Consider the following 21,132-nt stretch of genomic DNA (forward strand, 5'->3'; position numbering starts at 1 on the left):
GCTTTTGCAAAACTAGTCAATTTGGTTCTAGTGTGACAGCCTTTGAATCAGAATGAGAAGGTCCAAAGCAGAAATTTATAACAAATCTTGCCAAATGTAATGGAAGTTTTCACATCTCTATTTACATCAAGAAACCTTTTAAAAATGAAAAAAGAAAGCATCAGCTGATGTCCGGCCGCCTTGTTTACATATTTGATCTATTTTCCATTGCAGATTTGATGAAAAATTTAAGATATAAGTACAATAATTAAGGTAGGGTGAGAGTAAGAAATCGTAATATGGGGACCATTACAAGGCAAGAAAAGTGGTAGAAGAAATACATCATCACTCCAAAGCTTTTATTATACATGTCATGATCAAAATAGTCATAATGCAAAAATCTCCTGTTTTGTTCCTCCTAACTTTTCCAAGAATTTCATTTCCCCAAATTCTGCATCCGAGCGTGTACCTTTAGTACAATAGTATTGATTTCCTACCCATTCATGGCTTAGATCTAATGTAATTTTAATTTGATTGAAGCAGACGAAATGCACATGTAATAGCTGCAGTGTTACAAACTTACAACAATAAGCACTACAGAGAGAACTTCATATAGTTTCTAATGGTAAATGTTGCAAGATCATCAGAGTTTGAAACCTTTTTTTTTTTTTTTTTCTAGTTTTATTCACTCTATGCAAAAGGAGTAACTGATCAAACTTGTTAATTTATCCATAACAACAGAAAATCTCACGTATGGTGGTGCCTCACAGGAATTCTATGGAACAATTCAATTCATTCCCCAACCACCATTCATGTAACAGTTCCATGACTTAATCATTCAAGTATATGGCTTTGTGAAATGATGTTTGACATAAATTTCGTGGTCCCCTTTACCTCTTGCTGCAAAAATATTTTGAAAGAACACTGCTTTGGCCCTTATATAAGAACATCTATGAAACCATATTCTGCAACTCACATAATTTCTTTGCATTCAACCATGGTTGGTTCACAAGACTACATCATTGTCTTCCTTATCTGGCTGATAACCATCATCTTGCTCCAAGCCATCCTCAAGAAAAAACGAGGCAAAACTCATCTTCCACCAAGCCCACCTGCCCTTCCAGTTATCGGACACATGCACCTTCTTGGCCCTATACCTCACCAAGCTCTTAACAAGCTCTCAAACCGCTATGGACCTTTGATTTACTTCTACATCGGATCAAAACCTAGCGTGCTTGTTTCCTCCCAAGAACTGGCAAAAGAAGTATTCAAAAATCATGAAACTACTTTCTTAAACCGGCCAAAAATGGCCAATCTTGATTACCTTACATATGGTACTGCTGATATGGCCATGGCACCTTATGGACCCCTTTGGAAGTACATGAAGAAACTTTGCATGTCTGAACTTCTGGGGACTCGAACATTAGACCAGCTCCTTCCAGTTAGGCGTGAGGAGATGAAGCGGTTTGTAAAAATAGTACAAGAGAAAGCTGAGGCAGGAGAGGCGGTTGACATTGGAGTGGAACTAATGAGGCTGACAAATAACATAATATCAAGAATGCTACTAAGCAAGAGGTGTTCAGACAAAGAAGATGAAGCCAATGAAGTGCAGACGCTAGTGAAAGAGATGAATAACCTTGGCACAAAGTTTAATTTGTCAGATTTACTTTGGTTTTGTAAAAATTTAGACCTCCAGGGGTTTAGGAAAAGGCTTAAGGACGTTCGGGACAGATATGATATTCTGATGGAGAAAATCATACTGGAGCACAAAGAGGCCAGAAAGAAGAATGGAGGTGGGGGTGACACAGTCAAAGATGTGCTTGATATTTTGATCGACATATCAGAAGATGAAAATGCCGAGATGAAACTGAGCAGAGAAAACATAAAAGCCTTCGTTATGGTAATGAGTCTTCCATATATCTGCTAAATGTTTTACATGTACAAACACATACTTGAACAAGAGTGCACACATGCATATTTTAGTTTGATTACGAAACCATGTTAACATTAACCATACGGTAAGAAACAAACTAAATGCAGTAATATTTTAGCATTATCAACTGCTAATAGTAGAGGATAGAAGACTAACATGTAAGATATGAATTTTGCAGAATTTTTTTGGGGCTGGAACAGATACATCTTCAGTTACTATAGGATGGGGAGTAGCAGAGCTTATTAATCACCCACATGCGATGGAGAAAGCACGAAAAGAGATTGACACTGTGGTCGGAAGGAACAGAATACTGGAGGAATCTGACATAGCAAACCTCCCATATCTCCAGGCAATAGTAAAGGAAACTCTAAGGCTTCATCCTGGTGGTCCTTTAGTTGTGAGAGAGTCGACAGAAGATTGTATCATCGGTGGTTATGAGATTCCACAAGGAACCAGGCTGTTCGTCAATGTGTGGGCTCTTGGTAGGGACCCAAAGCAATGGGAAAACCCCCTTGAGTTCATACCAGAGCGATTTCTTGGAGAAGAATGGAGGCAAGGGAAGAACCAGTTTTTGGACGTGAGGGGACAGCACTTCAGCCTGTTGCCATTTGGGAGTGGAAGAAGAAGCTGCCCAGGAGCTTCACTGGCACTTCAGGTTGTCCCAACAGTCCTTGGCATATTAATACAATGCTTTGATTGGAAAGTTGGGGATGGAGCAAATGGAACTGTTAATATGGAAGAAAAAGCTGGAATGACTCTTCTTAGAGCTCATCCCTTGGTTAGTCACCCTGTGGCTAGGCTTTCTCCATTTCCATCAGTATGAATATTGTGATACTGTTCGTTGTCTCCTAGCAGAAATGAATGTTATTAAAGTTTTCCACTACCATGGATGAAGCATTCTAGTACTTCCAGGCTCAGAAACCATTGGTGACCGAGCCTCAAATATTACTAGCTTCATCTAAATATGCTTTATAAAGTGCAATATTAGTAGAATTATGGATGTAGGCCGCTGTTCTGTCCATGTTTTATGTTCTCGTAAACTGTATGTATAATCGCTGATGACTAGGCAAATTGGCAGGGCCTGTGCCTGTGTGGTGGCTTTCCAGTATTTAGGCTTGTCTCTGTTTCTTCTTGGAATTACTACTGTTTTAAGATAGTTCAGGCTAGTCATTTTAAAATTTAATTTAAACAAATTAAGTATAATTAGGAAAACATCAAATTAAATAGTAAAAAATTTCTTGCATGATAATAAAGACTTTTTATTTATTATTAATTAATTTTAAGTTGAATGTTCATTCAAAAAAATTATTTTTTTGTTTGAAAAAAAAATGAATTGAAATAGAAAATTATGCACCCATCACTGAATAAATACTCGTATGCAAGTTAAAATTTAATACAAAATCGTGTGTATTTTGATTTTTCTGGATTGTGAGTTGCGTAACCATTTGAATATTAATTCGCTGTAGATTGTACAAAGCAGTTATTGGTGGTACTTTTTTGTTTTGTTGGTCAATTGGTTGTATCTTTCTAGCCATAGTACTTTTTTCCATAATTACACTGAACAATCATGATCATCATGGCCACCAACCGTCTTTGTTTTATTTTATTATTTTATTTATTTATTTAGCAGGTAAGCCATACCCTGTTAGGCAACATCTTAAAAAATACTTTAATAAACTACTGTTCCATCTTTAAATTATTGTCTTTATTAAATTTTTATCAAATTAATTCAATTTTGATTATTATTTTTTAAAATTATATATATAAAAAGTTACAATAATAATTAAGTATTACATCCATAGATAATATATTACTCAGTAATCAATTAATAAATTAAAATACAATTAAATAATTAAATTTATGTATAATGAAACTTGAATTTAGTATTTCAAGATTATAAGATCTTTTTTTTATTATTATTTAAGGGGGATAGAGCTTTACATTAAGAGAAAGAAAAAAGGTTGAGATTCGAACATTAATCTTAATATCTTTTTTAAGATTATCTTGATCACTAGTTCAAACAGTTAAAGATTATAAGATCTTTTTTTATCATTAAGTAAAAGTGATAACGATTTAATTTTTTATATAATACATAATATTATAAATTTTAAATTTTGATATAAACTCAAACTAATTTTTTTGAAATCAATTTAAATTAAATTTTATAAATTCAGTTTATCTCATTGATTTTTAAAATTTTAAATTTATATATTATGCTAATATGACTCTTAATATATTTAAATAAATTTAGATATAAGATAATTATTTTATTTTATAAAAATTGAGAATATACATAAAAACTAATAAAAATATATAATTTGATTTCGTTGAATTTTTTTGAATTTTTTACTCTTTGATTTGAAAGTCAATTCAAATTTAATATATATATTTAATATACATGTTTAATTTAAACCAAATAAAAAATTAATTTAAAATTAACTAAACAAAATACTATAATTTTAAATCAATTTTTTTAAACTTTTTCTCATCTTTATCACTAAATCAATATATGCAATTTTGACCATTATTTTTAATTAAATTATGAAATTAAAAAAAATTAAAAATAAGAATTTTAAATTTTGAATTTCAAAATTCAAAAATTTCAAAGTATATTTTAAAATTTTAATTCAATGTAATATTTTAAAAAAAAAGAATGGAATTTCAAAGTATATTTTAAAATTTTAATTCAATGTAATATTTAAAAAAAAAAGAATGGAATTTAACTTAAAAAAAATTGAACACAAGTATTTTAGGACGGGTAAAATAGTATATATATACTTTTTATTATTTAAAATTTTAGAAGGCAGCCTTATCAGTTTCCCTTCTGTTCCTTACTGCCTCAACAACCATATGGTACTCACCGAATTAACAAACAAAAAAAAAAAATGGCAATAGATTTTTTATGACGTGGCAAGTGGTATTGGATGACATGGCAGTAGGACCATTTTCCACGAGTCAATCAATTGGCAGGTTTAGATTCTTTCTCAGCCCATGGTTTCTCTTAGGTTCAAACAGAATATCGTAATTTTTGGATCTTTCTGTTCCCTCATAATCAGTCCTTTTCTATCTTTTTGGGTCTGAGCCAATTCTTTATCTCAATCTTTTTTTCTTATTAATTTCTTACCCTGAATACTCTACAGATCTTCCATTCTCCTTTTCTTTTTTAAATTCCTTTGTTTTTTCAACCCTATTACTTCACTGGATTTGAATCCAATCATTTCTTGCTTTTTCTCAATTTTTTACAGGGAATGTATGGTTACTTTATCAGATTTAATTTAACCGAGCTTTTCTTCAAAATATAAGCTTCTTTCTATCAAAAATCTTATCTTGTTAGAGTTTTGATTACTAGGTTGTTTTAATTAACCCAGATTGTGAATAACTTTTCTGGGTATCTTTAAAAACAATAAAAAGGATACAACTTTTCATTGTTTTAATCGATTTTGAAACGTGGGTTTTCCTCAAAAAAAAAAAATGGTTACGGTTAATCTGGGGATGCTTCATTACATTCTAGACCATGTATATGGTGCATTTATGCATAGAACAAAGATAAGTCCACCATTTTTCTCAAGAGGGTGGGGCGGAACCAAGCTTGAGCTACTGGAGGGATTGATAAGCCAGCTATTCAGTGAAGTTGAAGGCCAAAACTGGCCTCCAAGCTTGATCCAACCCATCTGGAGAACAGTTTGGGAGACTAAAAGTGCATGCTTGAGAGAAGGTGTGTTTAGGACCCCTTGTGATAAGCAGTTGCTTAGTGCATTGCCTCCTGAAAGTCATAATGCAAGGGTTGCTTTCCTTGTCCCAAAATTTGTGCCACCTCAAAAGATGGCATGTGTGGTTCACCTTGCAGGTATATCTTTTTAGCCTTTAGATAAATCATGCACTTTTAGTTTTCTTTGCTTTATTAATTAAGTTGGTTTTGGAGATTTTGTTTGCTGTTGAATAGAATTGAATTGGTGGCCCCTTGTATTTTAAGCCCTCGATATGGTTTTGTTGTTTGCCTGTAGTTTAATTTGATAAGTGATTGCATTATCACAATTAGGAGGTGCACTTTAATTGTTTATTTATGTTTACTTTTATACCAGGATAATGCTAGTTGATTGCTTTTTATTCTTGGTGTGAGCTTGGAATGAATCATCTTCTAAATGGTGGAAATTGAAAATTGGGCTTAGTTTATTTCTGCTTTATTCGGGATTTAATTTGAAAGAGATATTTCTATTATGTCACAGTGATCAACAACCTTTGATTGTTATATGAGAAAGTCACCAGCTTCCTGCTGTTTGTTAATCAGGTCTTATGATGGTGATTTGTGACCAGCTGTATATATTTCAAGTTTTAGCATACTTACTCTCATTTGTGATTAAAGATTTTAATGTTCTTTCTTTCTTTTTTTCTTTAAACTGTTTATGCCTAACTACTGTTTATTTTAGGCTTGCATTTAAGCAAGACAACCCATCTAAGTTGATATCTAAACCACTTTTCTTCTGTCTGACAGATTGATTAATCAATTATGCACTTGATGACATTCATTTCGATTAAAAATGGGGAAAAATTGGAACTTTTCTGGATTTTTTTTTAATGGTTAAGTCTGCATAAGGTTTGCCTTGTTATATGTGGATGCACTTATTAGCCTATGAAAATTTTGATGCTCAGTCTTCTTTTCAATTAATAATAATTTATTCAAAAACCTTGCAGCCATCACATGACAGGTTTACAAGAAATATGCCACATTGAAAAGAGGATAAAACCAAATAAAGAAAATAAATGTACAAAAAGAAGGCCAAGCCTATTTGCTATGCCCAATGTTAAAAAATCTAAGATCTTAAAGAAAAGAAGCAAATGCTCAAGCAATAAGCAGTGGATGGTAAATTTCCAAGCATAAGTCTGTCCAAAGTTTACATTGACACCCTGAAATGTTCTGTCACTTTTGTGAGTATTAGTTCATATCAAAATGATTGTGCAGTCATCCAAACAAGACATTTGATTTTATTGCCGTGTGCGTGTGTGTGTATGCATTCCAACTACTCAAATCATTCAGGTTAAACATGCATGTATAAACCTTTGTTTGTTTGCTATACCTGTATAAATTTGTTAGCTGTAGTTCCCAGATTAATCATGTCAGAATATTTCAGTTTAGATTAAACATAAAATTGAAAATCATTTGAGTTGTGAATTTGTCAGAATATTTCAGTTTAGATTAAACATAAAATTGAAAATCATTTGGGTTGTGAATTTTATCTTTAGACCTCGTCTTTATTGATACAAAATTGAACCTTCTTTGCTAGGCACTGGAGACCATACATTTGAACGGAGATTGCGTCTCGGTGGACCATTATTGAAGGAAAACATCGCAACTATGGTTCTTGAGAGGTTAGAGTCCTTTTAGTGTCATCAACTAGTTTTAGAAGCTGAAAGGAAAGCTTGTCTTCTTTTACTTATGCATTTAGGCTTTCTAATCAATATAACTATTTTTGTAGCCCTTTCTATGGTCAAAGGCGTCCTATGCTGCAGCGTGGTGCAAAACTATTGTGTGTTAGTGACTTGCTTCTATTAGGGAGAGCAACCATTGAAGAGGCACGCAGCCTTTTATACTGGTTAGACTCTGAGGCAGGTTTCGGCAAGATGGGTGTGTGTGGACTTAGCATGGGTAAGAAATATTGTTCTTGTGGTGCTTTTAGTCTATTTGTTTTTTCTTTTTCTTTCTTTTTTTTTTTTTGGGGGGGGGGGGGGGGGGGTTAAAACATATATTGCCTACTTTTTGCTAAAAACTAAATTACTTGGTTCATGGTTGTGAAATATCTGGCTAACATTCTTCCTGAAGCCTGGGTTGCTGACTTCCTTGATCATCATATCCTTTTTTAAAGTTTGATGCTTTTATGGAGTTAGGGGGAGTGCATGCTTTTATGCAATTACTTGGTTCATGGTTATGAAATATATGGCCAACATTCTTCCTGAAACCTAGGTTGCTCACACCCTGAATCATCATATCCTTTTTTAAAGTTGATGCTTTTATGGAATTAGGGGGAGTGCATGCTGCAATGGTTGGATCACTGCACCCCGCACCTGTTGCAACTCTTCCTTTTCTCTCCCCACATTCTGCTGTTGTGGCATTCTGTGAGGGTATATTGAAGCATGGCACTGCGTGGGAGGCACTGAGAGAGGATCTTGCAGCAAAAAAGGCTGCAATGACTCTCGAGGAGGTGAGAGAACGAATGCGAAATGTACTGTCTCTCACAGATGTCACACGCTTTCCAATTCCCAAAAACCCTAATGCAATAATATTTGTTGCTGCAACTGTAAGTACCATATCTCTGTCTGACAAAATGGATGTTGCTTAAGAATATTGATAGTCATTTTTATTTTATTAGGGAACTGTTTTTTTCCTTTTGTTTGCATGTTATCCACTCTATCATATGGAAATGAAGCATCCTTGCAGTTAAACATTTTTATCTTCTTATTCATTCTTTCCTTTTTCTCAACTACTTGTCGTGCTTCCTTTCAAAAGTTCTTACTGTTGAATTTTGCAGTGATCAAGCCTATCAGTGTTTGAATGGATGAGATGTGTGGGCAGTTTGATTATTTCAAAGTTTACCATGTCTAGTGGTTTTTTGGCCCTATGAATTACAATGTATTTTGTCAGTCATTTGTGTTAATATATACATGTCAATTTTTTAGGTGATATTTGTTAACATGTTGAAGACCTTGAATTCATTGAAATTTTAATTTTGATATTTTAAGCTTTTTTATTTCCCAACATGTTTGGTTACTCTTTACATTTATTACAGTGCAATTTTTATACTTAAAAGATTTAATACAAAAGATTCAACAATTAATTTCTTTAAGATTCAAAATTTCAATTTGCAATCAACTTAGTTGATGCGGTTGTCTTTATCCTGCAGTCTGTGTTGATTGTTGGAATCATCTATGTTTTCTTATTTTAAGGCCCACTAAGGAGTTCCTTTCCCCTAGAAGAAGGGGGATGAGGCATGGGTAACTCCACATATTGTAATAGCAGGGCGATTGAACACCTCTATCTTTACCATTCTTAGGTTTTATATATTTCATAAAATGTCTATGGTGCTACCTAGATCCCAAAATTATCTCTTCTCATGCTTAATGCTGTCTTTATACTGGTCTGTTAGAGTCACTGCTTGTTATTTAGTCTCACCATCTATATCTTCAATTGCAATTATGTGTTTTAGGATGACGGTTACATACCAAAGCACTCTGTGCTGGAGCTTCAAAAGGCTTGGCCTGGTTCAGAGGTGAGATGGGTTACTGGCGGGCATGTCTCATCCTTTCTTCTTCATAATGGTGAGTTTCGGAAGGCAATTGTTGATGGGCTTAACAGATTAGAGTGGAAGGAATCTTCCTTGTGACGGTGCATCAGTCATTCCCTGTAAAGAAATGACTGCATTTGTTTTCTTTCATCAAACGAATTGTAAAATGGATTATAGCAACTGATATTTGACAGCACTCCTTAAAGGAAAAGAGAAGGGCAAGTGCTTTGTGAATAATTTATTTCAGAAATTTGAGGGGAAAAATAATGTTGAGTTATTTGGAATACATAATTAAGGGTCAGATTGCCGATAAAAGTTTTTGTTCCATTTTGATCTTGAGTTAGGGAATTTGTGCTATCACAACTTGATTTAGAGCAGCCATCCTGAATGGATTGCGCGTTGAATGATTCTCCCTTTATATTAGCTGTAGGAGATGAGAGATTTTCCAACCTTTCATGTTCTATAAGGGGACCAAATTTCTGTTATTTGTGTTACTATGCTGCCATGGGATATATGGATTAGTGTGTTGTTGTGTTACCATGTTGCATTTATATTACTCTCTGTTTCTACTTGTTCTCTGATCCTTTAAAAATTAATGCCCGCGTTGCAATGTAAAAGCAGATAACTTTTGCAAAGATGCGCCTTGATTATGTGCTTTTTCTGGCTTCTAACCTATAAAATTACAAGCAGACTCGCTAGCATAAATGCAAATTGAATGTCAGATCATTTGCCGCGATGTGCTTATTACAACTCTCCCATCATTGGTTCCCTTCCCTGGCAAATCCGTTTGCCGAAAAGCCTTGGTGTTGCACCCTTACTTGCAGGCTTCTAGTGGAGCACCGCACAAGCAACGGTTGTGAAAATACGTGGAGTAATCGAAGCTCTGTAACCGCCCTCCTACTGGGATCCGCCCGCACAACCTATTGTAACTCACATTCAAGAACTGTAAATCCACTCCAGTCAACCCTGCAGGAATACTTCCCATAATCTTGTTATGATTCAGATCCAGCCTTGCCAAACTCTTGGGAAACTCAACTTTAGACAGATTAAACTGGAACATATTCCTTGAAAGATCAATTTCCCATGTCGTTTTGTTCGATCCAAATAACATCGAGGCATCACCTTCAAGCATATTCCTCGACAAGTCAATGGTGTTGAAGTCCATGTTGCCTAAAGAGGCCGGAATTGTACCAGAAAGTTTATTATGAGATAAGAACAAATCTGGTACTTTGCCATGAAACATACCAAAAGATTCTGGTATTGAACCTGACAACTTGTTTCTATCCAAATGCAAAGCATCAAGATTTGGAAGTGAAGAGAGTGAGCTTGGAATAGAGCCTGACAGGTTATTAAATGAAAGGTCCAAGTCAGTCAAATTCTTAAGTTGGCTAAGAAAGTCTGGTACTGAACCAGACAGGTTTGTCCAGCTCAAGCGAAGCATCTTGAGGTTCTTGAGATTGACAATGGAAGGCTGTATGGTGCCATTGAGGTTAGGCAGGTGTCTGAATATAAGAGTTTCAAGGTATGGAAGGTCGCCAACTTCAGCTGGGATTTGGCCTGTGAGACGGTCATCGGAGAACATGGTGAGGGCTATCACACGGTGGGTGTTGAGATCACATTCAAGACAATACCAATCACAGCAATCAGTTTTTGGGTCCCACGAGGCCAAGAGGTAAGGGTTGTTTAGGGCTTTTTTGATTTGCAGTAGGACCTTCTTGTCTTGAGGGTTGCAGTGTTCTGACAGAGAAGATAAGAAGAAGGTCAAGAAGAGGAGGAAACACAGAAAAACTGGCACGATCTTCATGTTTCTGGTTGTTTGGTTGATGGCAAAAGTCGTCGTGAAAAAGTTCTGATTTATAGAGGAGGCAGGCAGGATGGAGTGGTGGGCCTGATTTGTCCATGTAAAAATATTGGCACCGATAGAAGCTTTATACAGCTCAATGGAGTTGAAAAACTTGGTTTCCAGTCCAAGCAGGATCACAGACTAAACCTATATGATGTGCTGAAAAGGAAAATGTATATGATCAAGCCCCATCGATCATCACGTAAATTTGTACCATTTGACTTTATAAATAAAAATTATATATCTGTTAAGACTTTGATGACGTATTAATCATTCTCGCCGCTTTACAATGCGGAGAAACGGCACATGATCGGCTCAACAGCGATGGCTTCTTCTTATTGGGTATGAACTGGATTCATATAATAGCTAGTCAAAGTCCACGCTGTTATTAGTTGAATCGGCTGCCATGTGCCCTTTCACAAGTGTCATCGAGCTGCTTTTCTTGCTTGGAACTCCGGGCACTCGCTTAAGTAAATTCCAATTGAAGAGATAACGGAGGCAGTTTTAAACTTGCTTTTTATTATTATTAAATAAATAAGAGAAGTGGAACTAGTCAACAATGGAGGCTCCCAGATCCCATTTTGATATGCGAATTGATCCAGCTTTTATTATTATTATTATTATTATTTCTCAGTTTTCAAAGGGAACTCGCAAATCCCATCGTCCAAACATTCAACAATCTTCTCGATTGGTCCTCCACCACATAAAAGCTTCCCCACCTTCCTTATTGCCCAATGACATATAGTAAAAGGCTACTACAAAAGCCGAAAAAATGCAATAGAGGAGGGCAACTATGAAACAAGTGGGTAAATCAAAGTGCCAAATCGGCAATATAGAAATCAAAGTGCTTACTTATAGTATTACATTTTGGATTAGTAACAATTATAATATTTATAAACCTCATTTTGTTTTCAATACTTGTTAGTGTCTCAAATCTAAAATTACTTATTGAGGGGAAATTATCTCTTATTTAACAATTATAGATTGGATCGTGATTTTATAAGTAAAAGATTAATTTGTTTCTTTATCAAATCATATTTTCTAAAAAAAAAAGACAAATTTTAGAATATGGGACTAGTTTAACAATTTTTATATCAATTAGATTTAGACCCGTGTTTCATCATGGGATTATTTTTTATTTTTTTTAAATTATATTTTAAATATGAGATAAATAAAATTTTTATATCAAACTTTAATAAATGACATATAGATAAATATGTGTATTTATTTTTTTAATATAAATTTTAATTTAATTATATATAAATGTAGCTTTTTGTTAAATTAATGTATTAAATAACGTTGTTATTAATATCATACATATATATTATATGTATAATAAAATAATAAAATATATTCTTTTATATAGCCTAAGGAAGATAGGGACAGAACATCCTAAATCTGATTTCATCTTAATCCAAATTGTTCAAAAATGTAAAACTTTATCTAATCCTTATTTTAAAAAACAATCAAATTATGATGAATCGAAATTAATTAGATATAAATTGTTTTGTCATTTATACATTCATTATCTTTTTCTTTACAAAATTTATCTAATGAATAAAATTTTAAAAAACAAAGAAAACAATAAAAAAACCAAAAGGGTGGTATATAAATTTATTAAATTAAGATATTGAATAATTTTTAATAAAAATATATAAATATAAAGTTTAGTAACTAATAAAAAATATAATTTTCATATATATATTAAGGTTGAGAAGTAATATCCAAAATTTTACTTTAGCTCGAGCTTAATTTAAACTCCACCAAATTATTTTGAAATAATAAAAACGAATCAATTGAATTGAATCATATTGAAACCTTTCGGATATGTATTATTTTGTCAATTTTATTTTAATTGATTTTTTTAATAAAATTTATCTAATAAAAGATAAAAGAAACCTAAAAAAGCAAAAATTTTCAAAAATGAAAATGACAAAAAAAAAAAAGAAAGGAGATGATATGTGGATACCTAAGAAAGAATACTTTAAATCCATCTCCAATCCAATTCTATTTTCAAAAGAAAAAAAGAAAATTTTCTATTTAATCTTGATTTTTGAAAAAAAGACACTTATATTCAATCGAAACGAATCAAAATCAATCAGTTATAGGTTATTTTATCATCTTTATTTTCATTAATATTTTTTATAAAATTTATCTAATAAAAATTTAAATAATAAATTTAATATAAAATAAAGTAAAAAAAAAAATTAAGAATGGAGGAAGGATAAGATGCTACGAGAACACCCTATCATTTTTCTTTTTAATTCTTTACAAAATTAGTATATTATATACTATTGATATATCACAACAATACTACTACTACAACTTAAAAGTTAAAAAAAAAAAAAAATTCTTATTGCATAAATTCTTCTAAAAATAGAAATAGAAATTGCATCAGACCATTAATTAACCAATTCAATCAGCCATAGTGTTTTAAACTTTAGCAACTTATACAGAAGAGAATAAACGGATATTAACAAATTCAACTTCAACTCAACGTTCTTTATATATAATACGAAAAATTATTTCATTCACCCGATGTTTATTATTTTTTTGTTTTAGACTTCTAATAACGAAGCGAAGCATACGATTTCATGAGAGAAATTTTGCATAAATGAGATATTAAAGCTTGAAGCTTCAATCTATACCCAAACCTCGACGATTTTCACCCTAGTCTTGACCCTGTTGCCCAAGCTAAAAACTTAGAACCCTACTCGCTCGGCCCAAAAACACACTAGTTGCCCCTCGCTTCCAACCTTACAGGACCATCTAGGCTCAAAGTTCAAATCCAATTGTTTTTGTTTCTTTTTTTTTTTTTGTTTGCTTTTCTTCTTTTGTCAAAAAAAAAAAAAGATAATTAAAATTTAAAAGGCTTAAAATGTTCTTTTTTATGAAATATAAATTTTCACTATTTCAAACCAAAATAAACAAAAAAAATTATGTTTAATTTTTTTTATTAAGAACTTACTATTTTTAAAATTTAAAATTTAATTTAATTGTTTTATATAATCATTTTTAAAACAATGATATTCAATCAATTTCAAATTCGAATCCCAATAATAATAATTTTATCTTTTATCATTAGACTGTAATTTTTTTTTTTTATAAATTGTTTGGTAGAAAAATTATGTGAGACATATACCTTCTTTTGGTCTCCTACCAAAAGGGAACAAAAATACAACCACTTGCACCATACCCATTGATGGCAAGAATATGGAAAAGGACTTCACAGTTTAGATCATCCATTGTTTTATTCTCAATTAATTTTTTATGTTTATTTTAAATTAATCTAAAATCTTTTAGATATCTTAACCAAAGTTAAGATATGGATAAAGGAGTATTGATTGATTAATATGACAATAAGAGTAAATGTATAATAATATTGTATATTTTAAATATGATTTATAATTAATAATAATTTCATTAATATAATTCTTTTTTTTTTTTTTTGTTGGTTATTCTCCTCTTGGCAAGTCAGCGAATAAAGCACATTGAAGACTTCACTAGCTCACCGTACTACATATGATAAGCAACTAAGAAATGCCCAGGTTGAATTATATTAGGTGACACCAAATTCTCAGTTGAACATGCCAGTGGGAAAAAATTTTAAATTAAAGATTGGAATAACGAAAATGAATATAAACGGAAAAAGCATCTTTCTTTGTAAGGTCATATGCCCATAAGCTTCTTGCTTTGCTTTAAGCTCTCTAATCACACTGCTTTTTTAGCTCATTGAATTTCTTTTATCTGTTTTTGCTACCTTCACTTCGCCATTAGTTGTGTTTCAGAAAGAAGAAAACTGTCCACAATCAGAGGCCAACTGCAAAGTGATGCAACTAAGCTAAAATCACTAGGATACCTTTGTCTTAACAGCATCCAAGTTGCATAGGAGGGAGACTAGGTTTTTTTTTTTTTTAGTTTTACAAAAGATGTCGCCATCTGGATATAAGGGAAAGGGTTCAAGTCTGGAATTTGTGAGAGAGGATGGTAGCATTTTATCTAAGTTATGGAAAGCTTAAAATCTAGGATAGTGAGGATGCACTTAGTCTCAACCCTATGTGAAAAGGTTATCTTTGTCCAGCTAAGTAGGGTATCAACTATCTTTTCCTGGTACATGGAATTCTAGGAACTAAGTCACTACCGTGCTTTATGTTTTTCAGATTTAAGTATGGATGGTCATGATTTGTAATCCTTTTTCCTTCCAGCAATTAATCTTCAATATCAGCCTTGATCATTTTTTTTTTTGCTGACCTTTTTTTTTTCTTTGAAAAATAGAGATTCTTTTTCTTAACATCAATGCAACATAAAAGGTTTGACGAGTAATAGATGCTCACAATGTCGAATCCCAGGGATGGAGAAAACTAATGGTATGACCTCTTTCCCAGAAATTGGCTTCTAATTCAAAAACAAGAGAAAAAGAACATAGTACATGAATGACACCCTTTTGAAAACTGCAGCTCCAAATCAACCGCAAGGATCCCAAATGCCTCCAAAAAATGAAACTGATATCTGTTAGAGAGAAAAAGATCTGGTGTGCAAGTTTCTTGGGGAGATAAGAATCCATTGATTGAATACAACCATACAAATCAATAAAGGAGAGACAATTATGATCAATTCCAATTAGAAAAGAAGTGTTCTTTTTCTTGTGTGACGAGAGTTATAGAACTTTAGAATCCATATCTCATTGTAGCATTGATAACTGTCTTCCTGACCTTAGAGTGGACAAATCCCTTTTTCCATTTTTTTTTTTTATGTTAATCTTTCTGTTAGACAAAAAGTTCTAATCTAATTAAACATTCAAGTTAGCATAAGTAAAAACAAATGATCAAATCAATCACACAAGACATAACAATTTAATGTGATTTGGTCAAACCGACTTAAATTCATAGATGAGAGAAAATATCTACTAATTATAGAGAATTATAAACAAACAATCAAATCAACCACTCATAATTAATACACCTAAACTCTCTCATTCTCGTCTAATCTTATAGAGTATTTTCAACCTAAAAAATATAGCCATATGCACTTATGCATCATATCTATATGGACAATCTCATTCTCCTCTAGTCCACTCAAATATAAATACCCAAGAAGATGTTAATCACCTTAATCATATGGAGTGTTTACCCAATAAAATCTTATAACTCTTTTATATCTTTTTCTTATATCTAACATTATGTAGATTCCATATATTTATAAACATATAAACTTGTCTATTAAGAATATTTTTCATTTTAAAATTCTTCTTCTATAAGTCTTTTTATCCATTAAATAATATCTAACAATCTCAAATAAATCTATTATGGTGTTTGAGTCATTATTCTCAACAATTTTCATCTTGACTTAAATTTCATCAAATCATCAGTTTTTAAGTTAAACATGCTTGACTATACCTATAATGCAAGTCTCGCAATAATTTTTTTTTTATGTGTCTTCACATTTCATATAAACCCATCTACTAAAACATGAGCTCAAACTCCTCCTTTGAATTGAGTTCCTTTAAGTTTGTCTCATCCCACATCTTGAATCTATGTTTTGATATCACTTGTTAATATCACGACAGCTTTGATACTATTTGTTAAGCAAAAAAGTCAATCTAATTAAACATCCAAACCAACAGAAGCAAAATCAAATGATCAAATCAATTACACAAGAGATAGCAATTTAACGTGATTCAGCCCAACAAGCCTACGTTCATGGATGAGAGAAAAAATTTAATAGTTGTAGAAAATTATAAATATATAATCAAATCAACCACTCACAAATAGAATCTCTCATTCTTTTCTAGTTCTATAGAGTATTCTCAACATAAATAAATATATAGCTATATGTACCCATATACCATACCTATGTACCCATAAAGATGTTAATTTCTTACAATCTTATAAAGTGTCTATCTAATAAAATCTTATAACTGTCTTATATATTTTTCTCATACCTAACCTTATGAAGATTCTATCTATTTATAAGTATACAAATTTGTCTATAAAAAATTCTTTTCTACTTAAAATTCCTCTTCTCTAAGTCTTTTTATCTATAAAATAATATCTAAATATTTGAGTCATTATTCCTATTGCTTTCAGCTTTAAGTATTAAAGCTACAATAGAAGTATATTGGTACAAAGCAATCATTATACTTAATTTAGCAGTTTTAATGGCTCTTATACAAAGACAAAAAAGATCAAAGAAACATAAAAGTGGCTTCAGAACCTTAAACTTACCTCTTCTTATGCTTTCAAGAAACAAAATTTCATTAGGCAAAACTAGCATAAGAGGTGACTTGAAGTCTTGCACTAATGAATCCAGTTATTGTTGCTAACCAGAAAAAAGAGTTCAAATTGAACGACACAAAGCCTTAGCTAGGAGAACGATGGCCTCATGGAGGAATGCAAGGCGAATGTGGTTAGGTTAGTAATGAAAGAGCTGTTATAAAAAATAAATAAGAGAAAAGAAACAATAGAAAAGAATTTTGGTTTTGAAGCATGAAAAATATTTTCTTAAAAATAACTATGCCTTTAAGATACAATAAAACCTTAAACTCTCCAATCAAAAGTAATGAAAATAGTTATACTGAAAGATTTATTTATAAAGAATAAACAAATATAAACTTCTATTTAGATAGTTATGATATTTTGTATAATCATGATCTTTATGAATAATAATCTATTTATATCCAAATAGTTATGATCATTTATCATTTGATAAGTATTTCTGTTCAAACATAAATATTTAAAATATGAATAAAATTAATTTTATTGATCAATAATTAAATATTTCTATCCAATGTAGGATACACTACATTCTAAACTACCAACAATCTCATACTAGTTTGGAATGTTAGTGTTTAATTTTTATCTTTCACACAAATAAATATTATGAATACAAGAAAATATCTCTCAATTTAAACATTTAATTAATGTATATATCTTACAATTCTAATGAAGTTAATGGTATCCGCAGATTAAACATCAACTTCTAGTGTTAGAATTGAAGATATAACACATAAAACTTATTTATTCTTCTGTCAGAGGTTTATAATCGTTTTTAGCACTATTATGGCCATGTACTTATCTTATTCATAAACATTTACAAGAGAAACCCTAATTCTTCTTATTGAAATAACACCACTTCTATATTTATATAAGTAGAGTTTTCATTATGTCTTCATTACTTTAAACATTTAAAACTCCATTAAGAGTATAAAAACTCACTCTTCCCACGTAATGGATCACACTAGTTTTTGAAATTTGAATAAATTTTACTATTACTTAACAAACACATAATAATAACTTGCTTTTACCCATTAAACTTTGTAATTAAAGGTTACTAATTCAAAGTTAGGTTCTCATTATTGGTGTTTAATAGTAAGTATTTAAATCTATTATACTTATAGTACTACTAACCAAATATCTTAGAATTTAATTTTCTTTTATGGTAATTACTCCTACTTGAGATTGAATATCTAATATAATCACATCAGGCTAATATGTCCAAACTTTTTATTTTGCATATAATTTATATGCTTCAAACATTATTACCTCATTTTTATCATTTTAAGAAATAATTGATTTTGGTTATGGCCATAACTCTATATTCATTAATTTCAACCATTTTATTTTCATACTTTTATATATTTTTAATACAATTATATTTCTAATACAATTGGATAAACTCAATGAATAAACCAAACCATTTTAGTCCTTTAAAGATTTTTAAGAACTTTTTTATGATTTTACTTTAATAAGTATCTAAACTTGTTAGCTTATATAATTTGCTTATAAAATTATACTAAAATCTTACAACACTATAGTGGTAATTTTTATTTCATTTGATTCTTATCAACCCCCACTATGTGTAAGTGTGCATTCTTTTATTAAAGAATGTCTCATTTAATTGTTCAAGATATCATATATACTTAATTAAGTTGTCATTCCATTTATCTTTTTACTATTTGGTGAATTTTTTTTTTCTAAAGTAAGAGGCCTCCAAATCAACCTTTAGTGAAAGATAAACTAGCAAATATCTTAAAATTTCAACAAAAAGTTCTAAAACTTTTATATTTTAATTTAATATAAGAGTTTACATCAATAAGTAGATTTCAAATATAATTATGTTTCTATAGTTTCCTTTTAAGACTTTTTATGTTAATTCATAAATACTTATATAAATCTATTTCATTATGGACACTATTAATAATTTTTTATCATCATGAATAAAATCATTTCCATCACCCAAATGGATCAAATAGCATTTCTTTTGCTACAATGAAAGTTTTCATATTCACAAAATCTTTTAATCACTTATGGCTTTCAAAGTAAATATACTTTGAAATTTTCATTATATAAAACCATAGATGATAAATCATTTGTACAATTCATGAATTAGACCATATATATAACAAAAAATTATCATAACATGATCAAGATTATGGCATTAATTTTGGCTTATTGCTATTCTAAGCCAACCATAATAATCTACATCATACCTATAAACCATGTAGATTTGGCTATTGAAGTTATCTTATTTATAATGATAGCTTTTAGTGAAAACCAACTATCTCAAATGTTATCATGAGTTTTCAAGGCATATATTAATTGCCCAATGGTCAATTCTAAGTTCATGACTATTGAAACCTTTAAACTTGATTTTAAAATTTTATGAGAACTTTATTTCTCCACCATTGTAAGTCTATATATATTTGTTATTTACCACTTTTAATTAGTCATAATATTTTCATATATATAATAAATTCAAACTTTACTTATAAGACTAATATACCTATGTACAATAAGAGTCCATAATATATTTAACTCCAATTTTAAATACTTTCACAATAATTTTGTGACCAATATGTTTATATCTAGATCACCATATCAATGTAAGTCATGAAACATGAATCCAATGAATCATTTTTATAAAATAGTATAACTAATAATTATAAATGAGTTCTATTCATATTTCATGCAAAAATTCGTAATGAATTTGCATTGGTTAAATCATTGATTACCTAATTCTAAGGCTTACTGCTTTCACAAACCAATATTATTATCTAAGCCCATATATTAATATGTTATATAATTAGCTGTATCCTTGCCATTGTCATGAAACTATTGAAAACCTCGAAAACTTATTCACTTTTTATTTTAACAGCCTACAAAAGGCCATTTTTTTTTTGTATGAGAAGTAAAAATATCTTTATTGTCTTTAACCAATAATGTATTAATTGGATGATGGCATTCTATCTCCACAGTCCATATCTTTCTTATATGTATAAGAAAGAAAATTCAATCCTATTCCATTCATTTTCGTGATATATGGCCAACTATACCAGTATTCTCCATGCCATCACAAAATAAAATTAAACACATGCATATATTGGTGCCTTTGGAATATTGAATTTGCATGTTCTTTTCTGGTTTATAAACATGCCTAATTAGACATTGATAAGCATCCTTCAAAATGTTAGTAACCAACAAATGCTTCAATATTTTTTAATGACATGCCTTTTCTTTTAATCAATATCTCATATGTGAAAAGCAACAATACTTTTTGTAACTAATGATTAGCTCTTTGATGACTTTTTATGATTTTCACTTTGTGATTGTTCACAATAAAATTTTATTTTGTAAAATCACTTCTAGTGTAATACATCCAACAGGCAAAATACTTGTCACACTACCTATGTTTTTTATAATAATCATTATTTGGTTTATTATCCACCAATTAATCCATAAAACACCATATATTAATAATAATTATTCACATGTATCAATTTAATTTTAATTGATTTTCATGAAAATTGAACATTAGTCAAAATTTGAAACAATAATAAAGTTAATATATATATATATATATATCAACATTTGATTTACAAACGACCAACAAAGATAAAACCATATAAATAACTTGACTCAACTTATTATCTCAATTTTGGTGCCACGATTTAACAATAAAGCTAATCGTATTTTCTGTATGTATTCTATACTTATATCTAATTTCTCATGGTAAATTCTTTTACCCATTTTTTATTGTTTTCATAAAAATCATGGGATAATTTACCTATTCTATATATAACCAAGATATGACAATTAAACAAT

General features: G+C 30.7%; 3 protein-coding genes across 3 annotated transcripts; 2 read left to right on the forward strand and 1 right to left on the reverse strand.

Moving 5' to 3' along the window:
• Window positions 1–742: 742 nt before the first annotated feature.
• On the forward strand, window positions 743–3,067 carry LOC111297190 (3,9-dihydroxypterocarpan 6A-monooxygenase-like). The gene is made up of 2 exons (XM_022891827.2): window positions 743–1,879; window positions 2,091–3,067. Exons 1-2 carry the CDS (start codon window positions 839–841, stop codon window positions 2,733–2,735), a joined length of 1,686 nt encoding a protein of 561 aa, XP_022747562.2. The 5' UTR covers window positions 743–838; the 3' UTR covers window positions 2,736–3,067.
• A 1,848-nt stretch (window positions 3,068–4,915) lies between these two features.
• On the forward strand, window positions 4,916–9,504 carry LOC111296396 (uncharacterized). Its single transcript, XM_022890684.2, has 5 exons — window positions 4,916–5,759; window positions 7,195–7,279; window positions 7,387–7,556; window positions 7,931–8,205; window positions 9,112–9,504. Exons 1-5 carry the CDS (start codon window positions 5,384–5,386, stop codon window positions 9,286–9,288), a joined length of 1,083 nt encoding a protein of 360 aa, XP_022746419.1. The 5' UTR covers window positions 4,916–5,383; the 3' UTR covers window positions 9,289–9,504.
• A 269-nt stretch (window positions 9,505–9,773) lies between these two features.
• On the reverse strand, window positions 9,774–11,137 carry PGIP1 (polygalacturonase inhibiting protein 1). The gene has a single exon (XM_022890685.2). The coding sequence runs from the start codon at window positions 10,991–10,993 to the stop codon at window positions 10,004–10,006; it is 990 nt and encodes a 329-aa protein (XP_022746420.2). The 5' UTR covers window positions 10,994–11,137; the 3' UTR covers window positions 9,774–10,003.
• Between the last annotated feature and the right edge of the window lie 9,995 nt (window positions 11,138–21,132).

Source organism: Durio zibethinus, chromosome 12, assembly GCF_047325235.1.
Source record: "Durio zibethinus cultivar Kanyao isolate XHJ-2024 chromosome 12, ASM4732523v1, whole genome shotgun sequence".
Lineage (NCBI taxonomy): Eukaryota > Viridiplantae > Streptophyta > Magnoliopsida > Malvales > Malvaceae > Durio > Durio zibethinus.